At 42.7% G+C, this 24,076-nt stretch overlaps 1 protein-coding gene across 1 annotated transcript in view; it reads left to right on the top strand.

Annotated features, from left to right (window-relative positions):
- LOC123759266 (probable glutamate receptor) overlaps positions 1 to 24,076 on the top strand; it is a 223,400-nt gene that overhangs the window by 21,124 nt on the left and 178,200 nt on the right. Inside the window, exons 2-3 of the mRNA XM_069334761.1 lie at positions 12,949 to 13,104; positions 13,324 to 13,451. Coding sequence (XP_069190862.1) covers positions 13,026 to 13,104; positions 13,324 to 13,451 — 207 coding nt within the window. The 5' untranslated portion in view covers positions 12,949 to 13,025. The remainder of the gene's footprint in view (positions 1 to 12,948; positions 13,105 to 13,323; positions 13,452 to 24,076) is intronic.

Genomic DNA, 24,076 nt, shown 5'->3' with positions numbered 1-24,076 from the left:
GGCCTCACCACCCACCTTCAACCCTTCTTCTCCAAGACTCAATCTTTCTGTTAATTCAGTACTGTAGAGAAATCCAAGTTATCATTCAGTATTGCACCTTATAATTTAGCTGCTCAAGTATCTAGATATTCCTCAATTGTTTGGAATGATGATTAAGTCACCTTCAGTGACGAGTACAGGGTTTAAGTTAGTAATCATCTTCGAAGATGAATTTGGCAACTTAGCCTAGGACAACCTCTCGGCTGGAGAGAGGATAGGCTAGGCTAGGTCAGTGAGGCGTGGAGCGAGCTTGGGTCAACATCTCAACCCCATGAAGACCTGAACACCAGCAGCTGACTTAGATTATTTTACGGTAAAGTTTGATATACTTTAATAGTTCATGTCTGCCTCTTAGGGAATATTTAAGTTTAGGAAGTGTTCAGCTTAGGAAGTGTTCTTATTTATTTACAACTTCGATAGTTTTACTTTAATAAACTTTGTTTTAGTAATTGTTGGTATTTTTTTAGTATTTCCACGAATGATATTACATGTGATTGTCTTTGCCATTTGTCTCCACGAGTCTGCTTTATTGGGCTAAGTCGATATTCAGATTATAAGCCAGCCTAGTCTGTTACGTTTGAAGGCATTAGAGAAACAATCTTCGTCCACATGGTTTATTGTCAAAAACAAACAACAAAAAACAATTATAAGGTACATAACTTACTGTTTACAAGATCATAAACAAAAGAGCATCTGCTCCAAACATGCTACACCCAACATCTGTAGTACCCAATTCCAACATAGTCTCTCCTAATATCAAAGACATTCCCTTATTTTGTTTAATTGCACACTTAACGTAAACTCATACCTCCCTTGCCACGAAATTGGGGATACTCACCCCAAGGGTTTAATATTTAATTAATTGGCCCAAACCCCGATTAATTAATCTGGTTTCGTCTTTGGCTTGGTGGTGGCAGCAAGTAAAGATTCTTGAGTTTTGCTAGAAAAGCCTATTGCAATGTCTCGTGTTTGTAGTATCTAGGGGTTACGGCCCTACTGGGGCGTAACCGGGTTCTTTTCTGGTGTTATTAGAATTTGGGAATCCGGCCCCAAGCTAGTAGAGGCTTTCACGGGATGTGTTCCGTAATGCAAGTTAAATTAAAGGGGGAGGGATACAAATGCTCTGATTTATGTATATATTCTCACCACCACCATATAAATAAATATATAACAATCACACGGGGTTTATAACTACACGATAATATACAGAGTTGTCTTCCTCTGAAGACACAGGATGCTCCACGGTGCTCACGATGAGTAGCCCTGGTTCTCTTCTTCGGCCCATGATGAATCCTCTTTGATTCTCTCGGCGAATCTACCCTGGCCACAGGCCAGCCAACTCACAGTCCCACTGGGTGCTCCGTCGTGGATGCCTTCAACCACAATCCAGCCAGTAGCTGGCAGGTTCCAATCAGCTCCGCTGTGTAGGCCACTCCACGACCGATACTAGGGTTGCGAGCCCTAGGCAGGAGCCTCGTGTGATCCCGCTGATCACTCTCCCCTCTAAACACCACAGTGGCTAGTCTCTTCCACCAGCCAGCCCCGGATACGACGATTCCTCGACACTGCCACGTCACAGGCAGGCTAACACTCTGAACAGTGTTTGTCCGGGGAGGACTCACAGCTTCTTCAGAGCGAACTTGTGGAGAGACCTTGGCTGCCTTGGGTAGACTGATCCATCGTCCAATACAGCAGTCCCAGGTCGACTCTGTAATCAGACACGTCATTAGAACTGGGGCTAGGGAACCTCACTTACAGGCTTAGACACAAACGTCCACCTATCCACTCCATAGATGGCGTTGCTGTCTAAGCGCCACCTCACCAGAGGTCAGCAGTGGTGGTGTTATGAGCTGATTAAGATGGGAATCCAGCACCTGTGGCCGGTATATCCTGTCCTCACTAGATGGCGTCGTCCATTCGGAGGGGGTTTCGGGAGCTGACTTACAGATGGCGTTGTCGTCACTGCTCCGTGCAACGCTGGACTCGGGTCCGTAACACTAGGCAGTCGAACGTCGAAGATCACGAGGCGTGGACTGAGCTGAGAGAGTTAGAGCTCTGGGGTCTTGGAGTTACGATATCTACGGGCAGAGTAGAATAGAAAGAGACATTACCCCCGCTCCCATGTTACAATATGACGTGGTATAACCGTAATGAAGATACATATAAAAACAGCTTTTAAAACTAAAAATAACATTTACTGACCTAAGAATTATATAAAAATAAATAATGATTTGTTTTGGATAAATCTTTCATTCATCTTTCAAGCAGACTCTATCATGTCTGCAATCTACGGTCACTCTCGACTTCCATTATTACTAACGTTACTAGATTCATATTGTGACGGTAACGCGTTGGTGTTCGGCTGTTCAAAAGCTAGGGGTATGGCCTCGTCACATATAGAAAAAAAAATAGAAGTTCTGGAACTTCGTCTGTGGTAAGGTAAGGAGAAGACACACAAAACACAAGTAAATTTTAACAATGAAATTTTAATTACGTTAAAGAAAGCAAAACATGAATAAAATGGACATACAAATTCGTATAATAAAATCAATCAATCAAAGTAATAAGAATAATCAAATGGCAAAATGAAAAGTTACGTTAAGACAAGTGAGCAAATAACCAGTGTATGATAAACAAAGTAAATAGGTGCCGGAATATTGGCTTCAAGCTATCACCTCTCTTAGTACACGTAAGCCTGGGGCTTAGTCTACCAACGAGACGTGTTAACTTGTCGAAAGCACGGGATATTCTGAAGACTGAGGTCGTGGCGGCCCCAGACATCAAGTAGTATGGTGGGTGGAGTGCAGTTACAGCTGGACTCGCAGGCGACAAGACAGGTAGTTTGGTGGTTCGAGGTGGAGCAGGTGTTCCTGGCTGCATACGTTTTGCTCTCTGGCAAACCTTGGAGATGTTGTTGTCGTTGTTGAATATTTCTTCCATATTAGTTTTGTATAGATTTGTAGCGACGTATTTGGAGGGAAGAGCAGGCTCAATCTCTTGAAGGAGATTATCGTCACAACTCTCCCCCGAAGCCTGCGGTTCTGGAAGAAGTACGTCGTTATGTGGTGGAGTAATAGATGGAGTCGCTTCTACTTCATAAACTCTGGAGAGATCATTGGCTAAGATGTTGTCGGAATCTTGGTATAGTGTGTCTCCAGGTTGAATTTCTGCAGTTATCAAGCCCATAGTAGAAGACGTTGAGATGAGAAGTGGGCGTGCTGCAGGAAGTGTAGGGAGGTGTGGTCCGTGTTGATGATGGACCAAGCACTTTTCAGGTGTGGAGTGAAGTGCTGGAGCTTCAGGATGATGAAGAGTAGCTCCTTGCCAATTGTTCCGTAGTTCCTTGTAGCAGTAGTCGCCGACAGGTGTATTCTCCTCGCCTCGTTGCTGCATCACGACACCAACGTCGGTACCACTGGCGTCGACATGGAGGATGAAGGGCTTATCAGACGAGGTGAGAGTGGAATTAGAATATGGCAAAGGAGCACTATTATTATCCTGAAAGTATTTGGGAAGATCATTAAGGATTTCGGAATTAGAAAGCGCTGACTCCTTGTCAGTGCTTTCGGGAGGAGAAGCTGGGAAGGTCTCACTGTGGATGTAGGGTTCTGTGAAGGTAGAACAGTTAATCAGGACAGTGGAAGGAGTACCATTATATTGCTTCAGGAGGTTGACGTGGCACAGCTGGGTCTTCCGCCGCCTATCTGGAGTTTCTATAACGTAGTTGTTGTTGCTTCTGCACTCTTTGACGCGGTAGGGTCCTGAAAACCTGTTTTGTAAAGGTGAACCTGGGATAGGGAAGTATGCTAGGACGAAGTCTCCCAGCTTAAATTTTCGTACTTTGCTGGTCTGGAAATAATGAGTCTTCATCCTCTCCTGGGCTTTCAATAGATTATCATGGGCAAAGCGGTGGACTCTCTCTAGAATGTGTTGAAGGTTTTGAAGAAACTGGGGCACATTCTGATGCTCACTGAAGGTGGCATCTCGGAGAGAGTCTTTGAAAGCCTTAAGGGGAGTACGGCACTTACGGCCGTAGAGCATCTTATAAGGAGATACTCCTAGGGACTCATTGGGAAGACTTCTGTAAATACACATTATAAGGTCGATTTGCTTATCCCAATCCTTAGAGGTTTCACTACAAAACTTTTTCAAGAGTGCTTTAATAGTCTGATGACTACGTTCAAGAGAACCCTGTTTAGCAGGATGATAGGGGCTGGACAATACCTGTTTGATGTTGAACTCCTCCAGTGTCCTTTTGAAGAGATCACTGGTGAAGTTGGTACCACAGTCGCTCTGAATCTCCCTGGGAAATCCGTATTGAGTGAAGATCTTCAATAGATGTTTTACAACCGTAGCAGCCGTGATGTTCTTCACTGGAACTGCTATGGGAAATCTGGTGGTAGGACACAGGATGGTTAAGATATAGGCGTTACCTGAACTGGTCCGAGGTAAAGGACCAACACAGTCTATTATGAGTCTGTGGAAAGGTTCCGCAGGCACCTGTATGGGAATCAGTGGCGCTCTGGGAATGGAGATGTTCGGTTTGCCTGCCTTCTGACATGTATGACACTGTTTTACGTACTGTTTGACGCTATTTACCATACCTGGCCAGTAGTAGTCTTGACGAATTCCATGGTAAGTCTTGTTGAAGCCGTAGTGGGAGAGTGCTCCGTGGGCCAGGTGTAGAATAGTGGGCCGCAGGCTGGTAGGAATCACAAGTTGTTCGATGTTGGCCCAATCGTCCTCCTCCTTCAGTTTACTGGGTCTATATCTGCGGTAGAGCAAGTCGTTCTCTAGGAAGAACCCAGGAATACTGTCGGGTTGAGTCTCAGCCTGGAAAAACAATGGTGTTAAAGTAAGATCTTCCCTCTGCAACTTACGGAACTCCAACTTGGTCAGATTCGGGGGTAGTTTCTGAGGGTCTTGAGGGACAGCGGTAGCAGTAGAGTCAGCTGGCTGTGGACGTGCGGCTTGTGCACGGGTGGTCACGAGAACTGGTGGAGAAACTTCACTCTCTTGTACCTCTGCTGGAACATACGCTAGAATAGGGTTACTTGGCACAGAGTTACACACCTGGGGTTTGTCCATGACGATCAGGTTGGTCGGTTGCAGGTCTTCTGCCAAGTCGTTGCCTAGGAGAAGTTGCACTCCAGGCATGGGAAAAGGCTTTTCCCTGACGGCGACTTGGACTTCTCCGTTCACGTAGGGACAATCCAGGTGGACTCTGGCGAGAGGGTATGGAGTGGTAGCAGTGAGGTCAGTGATGAAGACAGTTTCTCCGGTGTAGGCGATGTTGGGCACAGCCGACTTCAAGATGATCGATTGTAGAGCCGCTGTGTCCCTCAAGATCTTCAATTTGAAACGTCCCTCCGGATTTGAGCCGTTGGCAGAGACAGTTCCAGTATACAGGTGGTTACTGAAAAGAGAATGATCATTAACATTAACACCAACATTCATCACAGGCTTACCGGACTTAGGAGGAGTTGGTTTGGGTTTCTGTGGGTCAGTGGTTCCCTTGTATTGAGACTTACCACACTTGTCTATGGTATGTCCATAGAGTCTACAATACTTGCAGTACAATTGCGAGCCAGCTTGATCGGTGCTCACTTTCTCGTAACTGTACCACGACTTCTTACTGGAGGATGGTTCGGGTGTCAGCCGGTGGATGAGGCTGTAAGTGTCAGCCGACTTAGCACACTTTAGGTAGTCGGTTTCTTCTTTATCTGCTAAGTAGAGACGGACAGGAGGCGGCACACGCCTCAGGAATTCTTCAACAAGCATCAGGTTGACGAGTTCTGTAAAAGTAGAGACATGTGCTGCTTCCAGCCATTTCATGAAATATCTCCGTTTTGTGTTAGCAAACTCGAGGAAGGTAGTGGTACTTGCCTTCAGGTGGTCACGGAATTTCCTTCGATAACTTTCTGTGGAAAGGAGGTAGGCGTCCAACACTGCTTGTTTCAGAGTGTGGTAGTCATTCTCAGACGCCAAAGTACTGAGTGTGACTGCAGCTCTACCTGTAAGATGGACTCTGAGAAGTGTGGCCCATTGGTCGACAGGCCAACTGAGTTGATTAGCAAGGGTTTCAAAGGTGGTAAAAAACACATCAACTTCTGCTTCTACAAAGGATGGCATTAACTTACTTGCATGTGATATATTAAAACTGACAGGAAGATTGGCAGTAGCTTGCTGGCGTTGAGCGAGGTGTGAAGTTTCCAACGTGTATTCTCGTTGACGACACTCTAGAGCCAGAGTCGCTTGTTGCTTGTCATGTTCACGTTGCATCTCCAACTCGCGTCGTTTTGTTTCAAGCTGTACTCGTTCCCGCTCCTGGAGCATTGCAACCTCACGTTCCTGGAGGGCGAGTTCACGTTCCTTGAGGGCGATTTCTCGTTCGTGTTCTTCCTTCCTCAAGGCAGTTTCACGTTCCCTGAGGGTGATTTCTCGTTCTTGTTCTTCCTTCCTCAAGGCAGTTTCACGTTCCCTGAGGGTGATTTCTCGTTCTTGTTCTTCCCTCCTCAAAGCAGCTTCGCGTTCGTGTTCTTCCCTTCGTATGGCAGCTGCTCGTTCTTGTTGTTCGAGGGCTTCCCTTTGCTGCTCGCGTTCAATCTTGGCCAGCTCTAGTTTGAGTTTCATCGTTGCCAAATCAGTTTTATCTGCAGTATAGTAAGTTTCATGAGTTTCAGAGTCTATCGTACCTTGCTCTAAATAGTAATCCAGCAACAGGTTGTGTAGGTCATGTTTGTTGGCTTGGTAGGGAACTTCTAGTTGATACTCATGTGCAAGAGTTTGTAATTCAGTCCTCTTGGCACGACTTAAAGTCCCTATTTCACCTGCTGGATTTGCACGGAAAGCTTGGAGACGAAACATGGTGAAATTAGCAAATAAATTTACACGAATATATAGTTATAGTGAATGTCAGAAACAGGACAACGTGGCAACTGGTACCTATCCTGTGGGATCTTTAACAATTAAAGTTAAGTACAAGATGTTAAATGATTAATTTAAATCAAAGGCGCAGGAAATCTTGTACCCGGTACTCATGTAAGAGTATAAGGGCAAGAAAATCCTACTAACAAATGAAACAGAGTTCCGAAAACAAATGAAACAGTTAATTGCCTCAAAAGTAAAATTGGTAGTCCAAGGATGTAGGCATACCTTGCCGAGTCTCTATAGGACATAAAGCAAGTTTTTCCTACTGTAATTTAATATGATACTTACAGAATTAGCGAACTTTTGTGCTCTGAAAAAGTAAGCTAATTCCCTACCGTTGTATGTATCATCATCTCTGACTGACGTGTAGGGGTGCGAGGTGTCAACTGGTGACGAGAACTGCTGCTGAGGTCCCAATTCAGCAACTAAAGTTCGAGCTAGAGGAACTATGGCCCTCTTTGTCCTCCTACAGTCAGACTGCAGAAGATTGGGTACACTTGACCCGGGGCAGACCACAGTACCAGGGTACCAATATGATGATCTGTCAAAAATGAGAAATATCCAAGGGACAAAGATGGTAAACACGAGTAATAACACGGAGGGAGAGATGACCAATTAAGAGTATGACTGAGGCCTACAGTCACCACGTAATCCAAAGTTGTCTCACCTTCACCATATGCTACTCTCGTAATGCACAATACACCGCACCATATAAAAAATGAAATTGAATATGAAAAATAGTAAAAGCTACGTTAACAAAGTTAAATACACTTACCATTAATTACCACTTGGCACCAGTACCTGAGTGAAGCTCCTAGGACAGGCCCCCATATAATATGTGACGGTAACGCGTTGGTGTTCGGCTGTTCAAAAGCTAGGGGTATGGCCTCGTCACATATAGAAAAAAAAATAGAAATTCTGGAACTTCGTCTGTGGTAAGGTAAGGAGAAGACACACAAAACACAAGTAAATTTTAACAATGACATTTTAATTACATTAAAGAAAGCAAAACATGAATAAAATGGACATACAAATTCGTATAATAAAATCAATCAATCAAAGTAATAAGAATAATCAAATGGCAAAATGAAAAGTTACGTTAAGACAAGTGAGCAAAGAACAAGTGTATGATAAACAAAGTAAATAGGTGCCGGAATATTGGCTTCAAGCTATCACCTCTCTTAGTACACGTAAGCCTGGGGCTTAGTCTACCAACGAGACGTGTTAACTTGTTGAAAGCACGGGATATTCTGAAGACTGAGGTCGTGGCGGCCCCAGACATCAAGTAGTATGGTGGGTGGAGTGCAGTTACAGCTGGACTCGCAGCCAATCAGCGAGGAGCAGGCGACAAGACAGGTAGTTTGGTGGTTCGAGGTGGAGCAGGTGTTCCTGGCTGCATACGTTTTGCTCTCTGGCAAACCTTGGAGATGTTGTTGTCGTTGTTGAATATTTCTTCCATATTAGTTTTGTATAGATTTGTAGCGACGTATTTGGTGGGAAGAGCAGGCTCAATCTCTTGAAGGAGATTATCGTCACAATATGTATAGTCTCAATGTATCGTACCACATGAGTGAATACATATATAATAATAAACTTCTACAGGTTTCCCTGTGAACGCCTGTTCAACAAGAGGGAAGGAAAGGGGAGATTACTTAGTTATGATGTGATGAGATCTCCAGTAGCTTGTAGCTTCTATGAGTCGGCAGCTCACTGAAGTTCCATCACCACATCCTTGGCTGCTACCCTGCATCACACGTATCCTCGTCCTTCTTCTTCTTCCTTCCTTGGGTAACACAGAGGTGGCGCTGATCCTCTCGACACACCAGGAGGACATGTTCAGTGGGAGGTCCACCATTGGTGTCGACACTATATTTCCCTTGACTCTCGTCGTTCCTTGTTTTGTACATTGTCCCGGCAGCCTTATGTCAGTGCCCAGTGCACTGATTCAGTTATTGAAGAATATATTCCGATGGCCGATTTCACTAGTTGGGTCGGGTTTCAATACAGGGTGCCTTCATAGCTGTTCACTATATTCACTATCTTAATAGGGTAACCAGAGATATTAATTTCTGCTACATTTGCTCACCTCAGTGGTTACTATAGATTGGTTCAGCATCAAAAAACCGATTACCCCCAGCCTCTTGGTTGGCACAGTTAAATAGAACACTCCATCACTTGTGTCACAGTCGACGTTCCACTTGCCTCTTCAAAGGCGAAAATCAAAAGAAGCTCTTGCTTACCGTAATCTCGGGTGTGTCCTCAATAGCCTCTATTGGCTACTCCTTGAGAACTCATTCACACTAAGTCATTACTACTTCCAACACTCACAGGTTGGACTGTGGGACGAACCTCGGCCCCATCTATGATCCAGGTTCCGAACAGTTGACCCTCCCATTAATATCAGTTTCTCATCTTCTAGTCCACTGTTCTGGGAGGTGATGAGGTTCTGGGGCTAGATTCACGACGCAGTTAGACAAGTGCTTATGAACGTGTATATATTTTCTCCATCTTTGAAGGCTTGAATTATATTTATTAGTCAGTTTTCTGATTGGAAATCTGTTGTTATTGTCAGCTCCTGGTGCTTCGGAGCTCATTTAATAATTATAAATAATTAATAATCTATATAAATAAAAATGAAAATGTTCGTTTGTTAAAAATCGCTAATCTCCGAAAGTTCTTGATTCAGTGCTTTGAAATTGTCACAGACCGTTCCATTCGCATCCGAGCAGGTTTTTATATACATACTATATTAATGTCACGTCTGTGACGGGAAAATCATGTCTTATTTTTTCGAAAAACTGTGTTTTTCATGTGAGGGGAATCTTCGAAATCTCTTTACTGATTGCTTTGAAATTTTGACACAACGTTGCATTCAAATAGACGCATGTTTTTATATGCCTACTATATACATGCCTCACCTGTGACAGGAAAAAACATACGTTTTTGAAAAACATTGCCATCTGTTGGACGTAAGAGCATCACGACCTGTATTCTTGGAAAGTTCTTCGCTGATTGCTTTGAAATTTTGACACAACGTTCCATTCGAATATGCACGTGTTTTTATATACACGCTATAGATGACATAGCACTATATAGATACTACACCAGTGACAGCTAAAAACATGCTTTTTTTTTAAAAACAGTGCCATCTGTTGCACATAAGAGCAACACACACTATACTAGATATGTTACAATTCCATTTCAATGTTTCTGATTGAATCTATAAATTGAATTTTCATAGATTTCGATTTATTTTCATTTTGATTTAATTATTTTGTGTGACAATGCATTGGAATTGAGCTGTGTTGTTTACCATACTGTTCATTTCATGAGTATAGTTTATTTTTATATTTTTTAATTGTTTTTAATTTCGTTTTTTTTAACTGCTTTCCTTATATTTCAGTGATGGGAACATCAGATCATTTGATGTTCCCAATTTTCAGATGGGAACATCAGATCATTTCGGAATGCATCGAATGAGGGAGTGGGGAATGGTGAGGAGGGGGAGGGGACAGAGGAGCGGGTAATGGTGGAGAGGACGAGGGGATGAGGGAGTAGGGGATGGTGGGAACGAAGGACAGGGGAATAGAGAATGGTGGGGAGGACAAGGGGACAGGGGTATAGGGGATGGTGGGGAGGACGAGGGGATGGGGGAGGGGGGGTAATGGGAGGGAGGACGAAGGAGTAGAGGAGTGGGAGATGGTGGGAAGGACGAGGAAGAGGGGAATGGTTGGGAGGACGAGGGGACGGGGGAAGTGAGGAATGGTTGGGAGGACGTAGGGATGAGGGAGTGAGAGATGTTGGGGAGGACGAGGCGACGGTGGCGTGAGGAATGTTAGGAGGACGAGGGGATGCTGGAGTGGGGGATGGTGGGGAGGACAAAGGGACGGGGGAGGGAAGAGAATGGTGGGGAGGACGAGGGGACGTGGGGAATGGTTGGAAGGACGAGGGGATGGGAGCGGGCTGGGGGACAGGGAAAGGTTGCTGTGGCTCAGCAACACATGGCTGGGTACAGCTAGTTGTTTAATAATTGAAAACAAAGCAGCCAAAGATTGAGAAAAGATGGATAGGTTCGTAAGTGTTTGTGTAACTGATTCGTGAATCTGACCCCTGGTGACTGGCGAAAGACGGCAGTGGAGAAGAGAGAGTGGAGAAGTACTTTGGTAGACCTTGAGACGTACTAGCCAGAGGACTAGTGGAGCACAGATGACTTCACTGTTGGAGTGTACTAGCCAGAGGACTAGTGGAGCGCAGATGACTTCACTGTTGGAGTGTACTAGCCAGAGGACTAGTGGAGCACAGATGACTTCACTGTTGGAGTGTACTAGCCAGAGGACTAGTGGAGCAGATGACTTCACTGTTGGAGTGTACTAGCCAGAGAGCTAGTGGAGCACAGATGACTTCACTGTTGGAGTGTACTAGCCAGAGAGCTAGTGGAGCACAGATGACTTCACTGTTGGAGTGTACTAGCCAGAGAGCTAGTGGAGCACAGATGACTTCACTGTTGGAGTGTACTAGCCAGAGAGCTAGTGGAGTACTGAGGACTTCACCGTTTGGGTATGCTAACCAGAGGGTTAATAGAGCGCTGAAAGACTTCACGATTTCAGCGTACTAGCGAGTGGGCTAGTGGGGCGCTTGAAGACCTCACCATAACTGCAGTTAGTTTGAGGGCTAGTGTTGCGCTGATGACCTCGTCGGAGTGTACATAAGTGTCCGTCATCTTTGAAGCTAGTTAGCATGAGGGCTAGTGATGTAGTGGACAACCTCTTTAGGATCTTGTGTATAATGGTAGCTGTAGATAATAAGAACAGTTAATAGTAAGTGTAATTTAATTTCTTACCTTAAACATTGCACTACAGTTCCACCAAGTTTAGGGATCTCTGAACTTAGAATCATAGTTTAAAAGAACTAAGTTACAGAAGGACTCGTAACAAACTGTCACTAGGCTTTGATGGTCAGTCCATTCGCGTTGACCTACCAAGGTCCAGATGAATGTACTTGCAACTCCCTCCTCCGAATATGGTATACTATCCAGTCTCTTCTACTCTCAGCAGGTTCTTCCGTCGACGATACTCGTATGACCTTATCCTCAAAGGTCCTATTGGTGCCTCAATGTGGTTGGAGTGCTGTTGTCTCTATTCTGGGCTCAACTCGCCACTTAGAATCCAAATCTGCCAATCCTTGCGAGAGCGCCCGAGGTTATAACCTCCCTGTCCACATCCGAGAAGAATAGTGAGCCGGGCTCCTCTTTCTGGGTTGGGCTCAGTGCCCACCGATGAAGTCACGGAAAGCTCGTCGCTGATTGGCTGAGCCCCTGAGTCAGCGCCACTGACCTCTCTCATTGCGTGAGCTCTAGACATGTGTCGCTGCACTCTAAAAGTTCCCGGACGTGTCACCACCCGCTTGGGTACCATTTTGTTTTGCAATCTGCCACAATTCACTCATTTACATCCAAGTATCATGCAAAATTGTGTACAAGACTCGTTCCTATTTAACTTAAATTACAGCTTGGGCCGTGTGCGATCCTTCTAGGGAGGAAAAAATAATTCTTGTCGCCAGAAAGAACTGTTATTAGACGGCGATCATAAAATAGCGTTTTGAGTCTGTTCTAAATATTTCTTACTGATTACGTCAAACATGATAATTCAGAAAAAATTGTGAAAAAGAAAACTGAAAAAAACATTTTGTGTACTGTATGAAACAACTTTCTTCTACTTTGTTAATATCATAAAGGACCAGAATATACCTAAATACACTAGCATAGAAAACAATCTAGTATCATAATTAGACAGTATAGAATTAGGTAATAAATAGAATAATGCACCTTTTGTGTTAGTTGAATAGACTCCTGTAGAAAAAGGGGGATAAAAATACTGTGCCATTAGGTAATGCGTAGCATGGCCGACAATTACCTGAGAGAGCTCCCCTATTAAAAATAATGTGCGACATTGAACAATGCTTTATTTTTTTTACTTTTAGATAAGAGAGAGAAGCAGAAACAAGGCCCAACTAATGTGCTGTCTCTAAGTGACATCAAATATCCTCATAACATCATAATGATTGCAGTGCTATATCTTGAGTTGTTACTGGTTGCCACTTCTCTCCTATCAGCCGTGGATCTGCTTACTTTCAACAGTATGTGAATTTTTATCATTAAAAATGCTCATATTCTTAGGAATTTACATTTTCATGAATACATTTCTAGGCTCTTGTTTTATTTAAATTTGTATGAATAAGCCGGTGTGAGAATTTATAAATGTGTAATTTGCTAAACATGTTAATAAAAAGTTGAACAAATAAAAACACTATGTAGACCAGATACTCATGAAGTTGCATTACCAACAAATATTTCAGACACTGTAGACAGAAGAATAACACTATTGAGCGGTTGTGTGGAGGCGGTGTTGACAACTGTGTCTGAGCCTCGCTGTTCCGTCATGTTCTTCACGGACGGAGCATCAACCCTCAGAACTGTGGCTAAGGTGAGTCTTCATAACCTCTGCAGATTCTATAGCCTTAGATTCGGGGAAACGAAATCGACTAATAATTGAATTTTACCCATTTCTCGAATAATTTATAAATAAACACGTAACTTTTCTCAAAATGGGTTCTAGGAAAACTCAATTTTTCTCAAAATGAGTGCTAGAAAAAAAAAAACAGTGAGAGACCATGAACTCAAATTACGGAGACAAGGGATCTTGTCATGTCTCACAGAGAATAATAAGAATGTATGTGAGAAACACAAAAAGATTTCTAGTGGTCTTAACGTCAGAACCAGCGTGGAGACCAAGGTTACAAGATGAGAGGCCAGAGGAAATACTGGATGGCATTGTAGTCATAGTAGAGGAGCACGAAAAATCATAGAGAACTAGATGTGAAAAGATCATTGAGGAGAGACCTAAACTCACCATGGTTGCTGAGGAAGGCTGTAGAAGTACTTGGCCGTCTGCTGTGTAAAATTTTTTATTGAAATGTTGAATTTCATTAGAATTTTTGGGGCATTTTTGGGAATAAATCTGTGGCATCAGGGTGAAAGAAACTCTGCCCAATTTTGTTTCCGCTGGAGCCGGGAATTGAACCCCGGACCACAGGATTACGTGCCCATCGTGCTGTCCACTCAGCCACCGGCCCCTGTGTGTGTGTGTGTGTGTGTGTGTGTGTGTGTGTGTGTGTGTGTGTGTGTGTGTGTGTGTGTTTGTTAGAGAGAAATATATTTATAATAGACATATTAGAGGAAAGAAGAGATAGGTTTGAGAGGTGGGGTACATGAGCTAACTGCTCGATTTTGCAGGAAGAGTAAAAAGTAAAGACAGACACACTCACACTCTGAACATGTGGCATTAAAGAATGTTACACATTGACAGACTTTATATATTAATAGACTAGTAACATTATGTACTGAGAATATTGTATGTGACTTGAAAACTTTTCCAATATATGTAATTAATTAAAGAAATGCAAGATAAAAAAACGAATATAGATTTTTTTAAACGACCTAATTTATATGAATATCATATATAGTGCAGTGACAGGTTAAATATCACCATATACATCATTTACACAATGTAACACAATTTTTGTTCCTGGGTAGTAAGTGTACTAATTGTTTGCAACTAAGAAGTATGAAAAATGGCAATTGTTTCCCCCCAAATCATGCTTTTAGAACCATGACAGCTCTAATTTGAATTTTACCTGTTTCCATTGAGAAAAAAGGCTAATGGCTCAGCAACGCATGTGCATTGCTGAGCCACAGCAACCTTCCCTGTCCCCCAGTCCTCCCCACCCTTCCCCCCCCCCTCACCCGTCTCCTCAGCCTCCCACCCATTCCCCACTCCACCATTCCCTCTTCCTTCCCACCATGCCCCACTCCCCTGTCCCTTTGTCCTCCCCGCCATTCATCATTCCCCCATCCCCTCGTCCCCACCATCCCAAACTCCCCTGTCCCCTCGTCCTTCTCCATTATTACCTCCTCCCTTGTCCCCACATCCTCCCCACCATCTCTCACTTCCGGCCACTCATCATCCTCACCATTCCCCACTCCCTCGTCCAATGCCTTCCCAAATGGTCTGATGTTCCCATCATAAAATTGGGAACATCAAGTGATCTGTTGTTCCCATCACTGAAATATAAGAAATAGTTAAAAAATGAAATGAAAATATGAAAAAATAAGCAAATAAATTATACTCACGAAATGAATGTTATGGTAAAATCACAGCTCAATTCCAATGCAATGTCACACAAAAAAATTAAATCAAAATGAAAATAAATCAAAATCTATGAAAATTCAATTTATCAATGCAATCTAAAACATTCAAATGAAATTGTAACATATTTAGTATAGCATGTGTGTTGCTCTTACATGCAACAGATGTCACTGTTTTTTCAAGAGAAGCATAGTTTTATCTGTCACAGGTGTGGCGTCCATACTTATACTTACAAAATGCACGGTATGGTAAGCAACACAGCTCAATTCCAACACAATGTTACACAAAATAATTCAATAAAAAATCAAATTAATTGAAATCAATGAAAATCAAATTTAGCAATGCAATCGGCAAGAATAAAATTGAATTCGTAACATATTTAGTTTAGCGTGCATGTTGCTATTATGTGCAACAGATGGCGCTGTTTTTCAAAAACGCATGTTTTTACCTGTCAGAGGGGTGGCATTTATACAGTAGGTATATAAAAAGACGCGCTTATTCGAATGCAGCGTTGTGTCAAAATTTCAAAGCAATCAGTAAAGAACTTTCAGAGATTACAGCGTGTGTTGCTCTTATGTCCAACAGATGGCGCTGTTTAAAAAAAAAAATGTTTTTTCCTTTCACAGGTGAGGCATGTGTATAGTAGATATATAATAAGACGCGCCCATTCGAATGCAACGTTGTGTCAAAATTTCAAAGCAATCAGAAAAGAGGTTTCGAAGATTTCCCTCACATGAAAAACAGTATTTTTTTTTTAGAAAAAACACGTTTTTTTTTTTTTACCGCCACAGACGTGACATCTATATAATATGTACATAAAAACCTGGCATTTATATGGATGCGAATGGAACGTTGTGTGAAAATTTCAAAACAATCGGTGAAGAACTTTTGGAGATTATGGTTATGCACAAACGAACACTTCCATTTTTATTTATATAGACTAGCAGTACCCGGCCACGGTCGCTGTTGGGGAGCAACGCACGTGCGTTGCTGAGCCACAGCAACCTTCCCTGTCCCCCCCTGTCCTCCCCCGTTTCCCCCTCACCCATCTCCTCAGCCTCCCCCACCATTCCCTACTCCACCATCCCCTCTTCCTTCCCACCATGCCCCACTCCGTTGTCCTCCCCACCATTCTCCATTCCCCCCTCCCCTCGTCTATACCATATCAAACTCCACCGTCCCCTTGTCCACATACCCCATTACCCCCCCCCCCTTGTCCACATACCCCATTATCCCCCCCCCCTTGTCCCCTCGTCTTCCCCACCATCTCTCACTTCCGTCCCCTTGTCATCCCCACCATTCCCCACTCCCTCGTCCGATGCATTCCCAAATGGTCTGATGTTCCCATCAGAATATTGGGAACATCAAGTGATCTGATGCTCCCATCACTGAAATATAAGAAAAACAGTTAAAAATTGAAATGAAAATATGAAATTTTTTAAAAATAAACTATACACACGAAATGAATGGTATGGTAAACAATACAGCTGAATTCCAACGCAATTCACACAACATAATTAAATCAAAATGAAAATAAATCAAAATCTATGAAAATTAAATTTACCAATGCAATCAGGAACATTGAAATGGTATTGTAACATATTTAGTATGGCATGTGTGTTGCTTTTACATGCAACAGGTGGCGCTGTTTTTGAAGAAAAGCATAGTTTTACAAGTCACAGGTGTGACATCGATAATTATACTTATAAAATGAACGGCATGTAAACAACACAGCTCAATTCCAACACAATGCCACACAAAATAATTCAATAGAAAATAAAATAAATCAAAATCTATGAAAATAAAATTTATCACTGTAATCGGCAACAACGAAATGGAATTCGTGACATATTTAGTATAGCGTGCATGTTGCTATTATGTGCAACAGATGGCGCTGTTTTTCAAAAACGCATGTTTTTACCCGTCATAGGGGTGGCAGGTAATATACCTGCCACCTGCTTTTATGTACCTACTGTTTATACAGTAGGTATATAAAAAGACGCGCCTATTCAAATGCAAGGTTGTGTCAAAATTTCAAAGCAATCGCTGAAGAACTTTCGGAGATTACAGTGTGTGTTGCTCTTACGTCCAACAGATGCGCTGTTTAAAAAAAATAATGTCTTTTCCTGTCACAGGTGAGGCATGTATATAGTAGATATATAAAAAAGACGTGCCTATTCAAATGCAACGTTGGGTCAAAATTTCAAAGCAATCGGTAAAGAGGTTTCAAAGATTTCCCCTCACATGAAAAACACATGAAAAAACAGTTTTTCAAAAAAGCATGTTTTTTTTATCGTCACATACATGACATCTATATAGTATGTACATAAAAACCTGCTCGGATCCGAATAGAACATTGTGTGAAAATTTCAAAGCAATCGGTGAAAAATTTTCGGAGATTAGCGATTTTGAACAAACGAACATTTCCATTTTTATATATACTAGCTGTACCCGCCATGCGTTGCTGTGGCTCAGTCTGGTTAAATGGGAAAGAAAGAAAAGAGAAAGCGCACGTTTCTAATATGTTTAATTTCATAATGCTTGTGGGTATACAATATTTTTTGTTGTGCCATTGTCTGGAGATTGTTACGGCCCTCTCGGGACGCAACGGGGTTCTTACTCTGATGTCGTTAGAGGAAGATATATATCCGACCCCGAGCCAGTAGAGGCTTTCAAGGGATGCGATCCGTGACGCAAGTAACTTAAAAGGGAGTAGGGAAAGAAAGTTAAGAACTTAATATAATATAATGTTCACCTTCACCTTTTAATATATATAATAAAAGAGTACACAAGGGGGAGGGGTATTAACACTTTACAAAGGGGATCAACACTGTAGTCTTCTGCTGGAGACTATGGATCCTCGAAGCTAGGTGCTGAGTCCGCGGTGCTTTCTTCGTGGCCTCAAGACGTGTCCTCTGAGAACGCCGAGTCTACCCTGGCCACAGGTCAGCCACAACACAGGTCCACTGGGGGCACCGTCGTGGAGGCCGTCAACCACACGTCCAGCAGGTCTGCTGGCAGGTACTGAGCCACCAAGGCTGGCACGGCCACTCCACGAACGATAAAAGGGGTACGCCCTAGACAGGAGTCTCGTATGATATCACCAATCACCCTCCTGTCCTCAATACCCCAGTGGATTATCGTCTCCAACCGTCGATCCCGGGTAAATCCTTCCACTGCCACTCCACTGGCAGGCTTAACACACCACAGTGTTCTTCCGGGGGGACGACGTCACGACAGCTGCAGCAAACTTCACTGTATGGAGACTGGCTGCCTCGGGTAGACTGACTCCACCTTCAACACAATGGTCCCAGGTCGGCTCTGTAAGCAGACACGTCATTAATAACCGGGACACTAATACACCACACTCACAGGCTCAGATACAAACGCCCGACATATCCACTCCATAGATGGCGCTGTCGTCGGAGCACCACCTCACCTGAGGTCAGGAGCGGCGGTGTTGAGCGCTGAACCAGACTGGAAACTGGTCCTCGAGGCCAGTACACGCTGTCCTCACTAGGTGTCGTCGTTCGTTTGGCGGGGGTTTCGGGAGCTGACCCACAGATGGCGTGTTTGTCACTGCTCCAGGCTCGGACGCTGAATCCGGGTCCGTAACAGAGATATAGAAATTGTCTGGTTTGCCGACTCTAGAATACGCAACATATAATTGTCCATGTGAGAAGCAATCCGTGTCTAGATATAAACTGCACAATTCTATAGATTGGCCATGAGCTTTGTTGATGGTGATTGCAAACACCAATCGAATTGGAAATTACAATCTCTTAAATTGAAATGGAATATCTGTTAGAATGACAGGAATGCGAGAAATGAGGACATCTTCACCTTTGAAAGGTTCTGTCAAGATTTTTACTTCTACGACGTCGCTGATTAATTTTTTTACTGCATGCTGCGTGGCGTTGCAAAGTTTTGGCTGGTTGGTATTTCGCAACATGATACTTGGCAAGCCGATTTTCAATTGCCATGTGTGATGGTATCCCTGGCAGATCGAGTGAATTAAAAAATTCTCTTGGATAATTAACCGCTTCATCTGCTTCCTCAACAGTGTCGACGGACTTGTATGTGACTGCCTCGCTTTGTATGTTAGACTGAATAATATTGTTAAGGTCGTAGACGTTTTGTTCTTGGCCACAAGAATACCTCGTTCACTCAGCCAATCGTGATTCTTATAATTGGTTTGAATATTGGGAAATACTTTTTCATCCAATTCTTCTTTTGACGTCACTAAATTGCAGAAGTTATGAGGCAATGAAATTCGCCCTGAGGTCAGATCAACCGGCACGTTTATGTTCCCAATTTCCAGAAGTTGATGTGAGAATATCTCATCTGATGGATCGTTTTGCAGTAGCTACATAACTACACGTATATTTGTAATTACTTTAAATGCCTTTACGTGGCGCCACAAAGTAGAGTATTTCAGGCAGGCATTTATTTCATCCGTTGGTGTCGATCGAGGAATTACAGGTAATGTTTGCCTGAAATCTCCTGCAACCAATATTAACGCGTTCCCAAATGGTCTGATGTTTCCACGAAAATCTTGCAATGATCGATCAAGAGCCTCGAGCGATTTTTTGTGGGGTATTGTGCATTCATACCAAACAATAAGTTTGCATTTCTGCAATACTTTTCCCAGGCCGGATGCTTTGGAAATGTTGCACGTGGGAGTTTCAATGAATTGCATGTTCAATGGCGATTTCAAAGCCGAAGTAGCAGTTCATCCACCTGGTAGCAATGTCGCAGCAATTCAGGACGATGCAAGAGCTAAGGTTATGCCATTTTGAGATCGAAATGCTGCCAGAATCAATCTAATTCTGAAGGTTTTACCAGTTCCTCCTGGTGCAACTAAGAAGATTTTTCCAAGCCCGTTATTGACAGTTTGAATTATATTATTGAAAATGCTTTTTCGCTCAAGCGTTAGTTTAGAAATATTTGATTAAACATACGACAACAGATCACCCGTGTTGTAATTTAGTTCACGAGGCAATTCTACATCGAACGAAGCAGCAGCTGATCGATTCGGTGATGGCATTTCCTATTGATTGAGAACTTTGTTCGCGATTTCTAAGCTCAAGTCTTCAATCATTATCAACGCTTCGTTGTAGAATTTTGCTGTAACATCCTTGGTCATATTTGAATTTTCCTTGCGTATTCGACGGATAATATCTTGAGCCATATGCGATTTATATTTCTCCCATAACTCTGTTGGAGATGAAGGAGAGCCGGTGGTCAATATGATTGCAAACAATGCACGAATTTGATTTGGATGTGACGTGTTGGACGCGCCATTAATGCACACATCCCAGTGTTGGTCGTTCTCCAATGAATTCAGAGCTTGACATGAACTACGGGAAGTGGCATGTGTTACGCCGTTGACAAATCTCAATTGCTGGAAAGACGTTGGACCGGGCACATTTACCAACAGCATTAGAAGAAAAAAGCATTCATCCTGATTGGGATGCATGGTTTACAGTTTACAGTCGGCTCGCTTTTCTCGTTTGCATCTTCAAATAATTTTCTACTGGCATTCCATGTGTAATACGTAGGTACTTCATAATACAGCAGTGTTTTGGCAAACGCGTCATTCTGACATAACGTGAAGAAAGCAGTTAACGCTGTAGTCGGTGGATTCATAGCTGTTTGTTGCACATTTGCGGCTGTGAAATAAACGTGTTGTCCAATTTCATGTTTTTAAAACAAAAATAAAAAATACTAACGAAATATTTCAATTCAAACGCAGATCAATCGACACAGCTCAATTTCACCACCGATTGCACTGAAAAATAAGAAGAACAGTTAAAAAAAAACGAAATAAAAACTGAAAAAAGAAACAAATAAACTATACTCACGAAATGAACGGTATGGAAAACAACAAAGAATCAACACAGAATTGTGTGACATTCCAATGCAATGTCACACAAAATGATTAAATCAAAATGAAAATAAATCAAAATCTATGAAAATTCAATTTATCAATGCAATTGGAAAAATTGAAATAGAATTGTAATATGTTTTGTATAGCTTGTGTTGGTCTTACATGCAACAGATGGCGCTGTTTAGAAACAAAGCATGGATTCACCTGTCACAGGTGTGGCATCTACATTGTAGGTATATAAAAACATGCACGTACTCGAATGGAACGTTGGGTCAAAATTTCAAAGCAATCGGTGAAGAACTTTAGGAGATTAAAGCATATGTTGCTCCTGCATCGTACAGATGGCGCTGTTTAAAAAAAAAAAATGTTTTTTTCCCGTCACAGGTGAGGCATGTGTATAGTAAGTGTATAAAAACACTCGCCTATTCCAATGCAACGTTGTGCCAAAGTTTCAAAGCAATCGGTAAAGAGGTTTCGAAGTTTTCCCTCACATGAAAAACACAGTTTTCCATAAAGGCACGTTTTTTCCATCACATACGTGATATCAATATAATATGTATATAAAAATCCGCTCTGAGGCGTGTGGAACATTGTTTGAAAATTTCAAAACAATCGGTGAAGAACTTTCGGCGATTAGCTATTTTGAACAAACGAAAATTTCCATTTTTATTTATATAGATAGGTGAAGCAAATAATTATAGACAGGAATGCAGAAGATGTACAAAGACCACAACACAGCAGTTGCAGCATCAGGATCTGTGGGTTGGTACAAGAATACAACCAACTACGAACCACTTATTTTGAAGAAAGGAAGCAATAGAAAAGTGCACTTACATGGCGTCAGTCTTAGATTTTTTTTTTTTTATTTATTCATTTTAGCAGGGATAATCCTGCGCGGGCCCTAAGCCTCTGGCTGGCCCACAAAGTGATGCTTGTGTCTGTTTTACTTGGGCGGAGGATGAGTATTTATGACTCGTATGGTCGCTTCAGTAAGATTTTGCCATATGTGTTTAACAACTTCCTCTGCTCTGTTGAATCTAAGTTGAAATCGTAACGGGTTTGTAACTGTGCACTGTGTTAGATTTTTTTTTTTTTTTTTCTTTTTAGCAGGGATAATCCTGCGCGGGCCCTAAGCCTCTGGCTGGCCCACTAAGTGATGCTCGTTTCTGGTTTACCTGGGCGGAGGATGAGTATGTATGACCCGTATGGTCGCTTCAGTAAGATTTTGCCATATGTGTTTAACAACTTCCTCTGCTCTGTCGAATCGAGGGTGAAATCTTAACGGGTTTGTAACTGTGCACTGTGTTAGATAATGTTCCAGTGGTCTGTCGGGCATTTCTCCACAGTGTTGACATTTCCTCTCACCTTCCGGAACCCGTAAGCCTATTTCCCATGCACATGGGTATCCAAGCCTGATGCGATGTAAGTGCACTTCCGTTGGTCTACTGCCCCCTTTCATCAAACTAAGTGGTTCGTAGTTGGTTGAATTCTTGTACCAACCCGCAGATCCTGATGTTGCAACTGCTGTGGTGTGGTCACTGTACATCTTTCGCATTGCTCTGTTTCGAATTACTTTCTTCATCTGGGATAGACTCTGTGGTATGTAAATGTCTACATTTCTCCTCTTAGTAGCAAGTTTTGCAGCTTCGTCTGCAATGTCATTTCCGAGTAGTCCCACATGACTTGGCACCCAGTTGATAAGTACCCGTCGGCCTTGTCGCTTGAGTGTGTGCATGAATGATAAGACATTTGTGATCAGATGGATGTTATCACATATGTGTGCCTGTTGCAAGGTTTCAATGGCGGTTCGCGAATCTGTATGGATGATAACATGTTGTCGGTGTTCAGCAAGAGCATGTTCCAAAGCCTTTTGAATGGCTAGCATCTCTGTTTGTAAAGTCGAACACCCATTTGAGAGCCTCCAACTATATACAGAGTTTCCTGCTTTAACTGCAGATCCGGTTTCATGTCCCTGCTGGTCTACTGACCCATCCGTGAAGTAAGTGAAGCTGTCGGATGCCATGTTTGCTTCTATATGCATCTGTGCAATGTGACGTAGCAGATGAGGATGTGTCTGGTCCTTCTTTCCTTCAAGAGCCATAATCTTAAAGTCTGCTGGCAGAGATTCCCAAGGGGCTTGTATAACAAAGTCTGCATGTATGTCGTCGACACCCTTCTCAGTGACTGTGTTTGCCATATCGAACGTATTGATGGTGTTTATCGCACAATGGGTCCACCTGTTGCCATTGGAGGCTCTTCTGTCCAGAGTTAGTGCTCCAGTGATTATATCTTTAAGTGAACTGATTCTAGGTCCAGTCAATATCTTGGTCAGCATGCACGCAGCAATCCCCTTCACCCTTATTTCAAATCGACGTTAGCTTTGTTTCTAGTCTTAGGTTCAGTATTTTAGTCCATCTGGGAGCACCTGTTATGATTCGCAATGCATCATTTTGAAGAACCGCAACGTTTGCCCACTGACCAGGAGAAAGAGTGAGTAAGGCAGGCGCTGCATAATCAACCAGGGAACGAACGGCGTGTATGTAAAACATTCTCAACACTCTGTGTCCCGCTCCTAGACGGGGCCCTGTGATTGCTCTCATTATATTTATTCGTGACTTTGCTTTCTCCTTTAGATATTGAATTTGCTTATTGAATGTCATTTTAAAATCAATCCACACTCCGAGATATCGATATTGTGGAACCCACTGAAGGTTAATGTCTTGAATGCGTAGGTGAGTCTTAGATAACCATGTTGCAGGGAAAATATGCTCATAGATTTCTGAAGATGAGAGGATATGAGGATATGTCAACACAATGGAGAAATGCCCGACAAACCACTGGAACATTATCAAACACTGCTGAGTTACAAACCAAATAAGTTTTCAAGAAAGATTTAGCAGAGCAGAAGAAGTTGTTAAACACACAGGGCATAAGCTTACTGAAGCAAACATACGAGTCATGAATATTCATACACCGCCTAAGTAAGACAGAAACGAGTAATATTTATTGGGCC

Source organism: Procambarus clarkii, chromosome 32 (assembly GCF_040958095.1).
Source record: "Procambarus clarkii isolate CNS0578487 chromosome 32, FALCON_Pclarkii_2.0, whole genome shotgun sequence".
In the NCBI taxonomy this organism is placed as follows: domain Eukaryota; kingdom Metazoa; phylum Arthropoda; class Malacostraca; order Decapoda; family Cambaridae; genus Procambarus; species Procambarus clarkii.
Note: the sequence above shows the minus strand (reverse complement) of the source record. Positions and strands in the feature narration are given on the sequence as shown.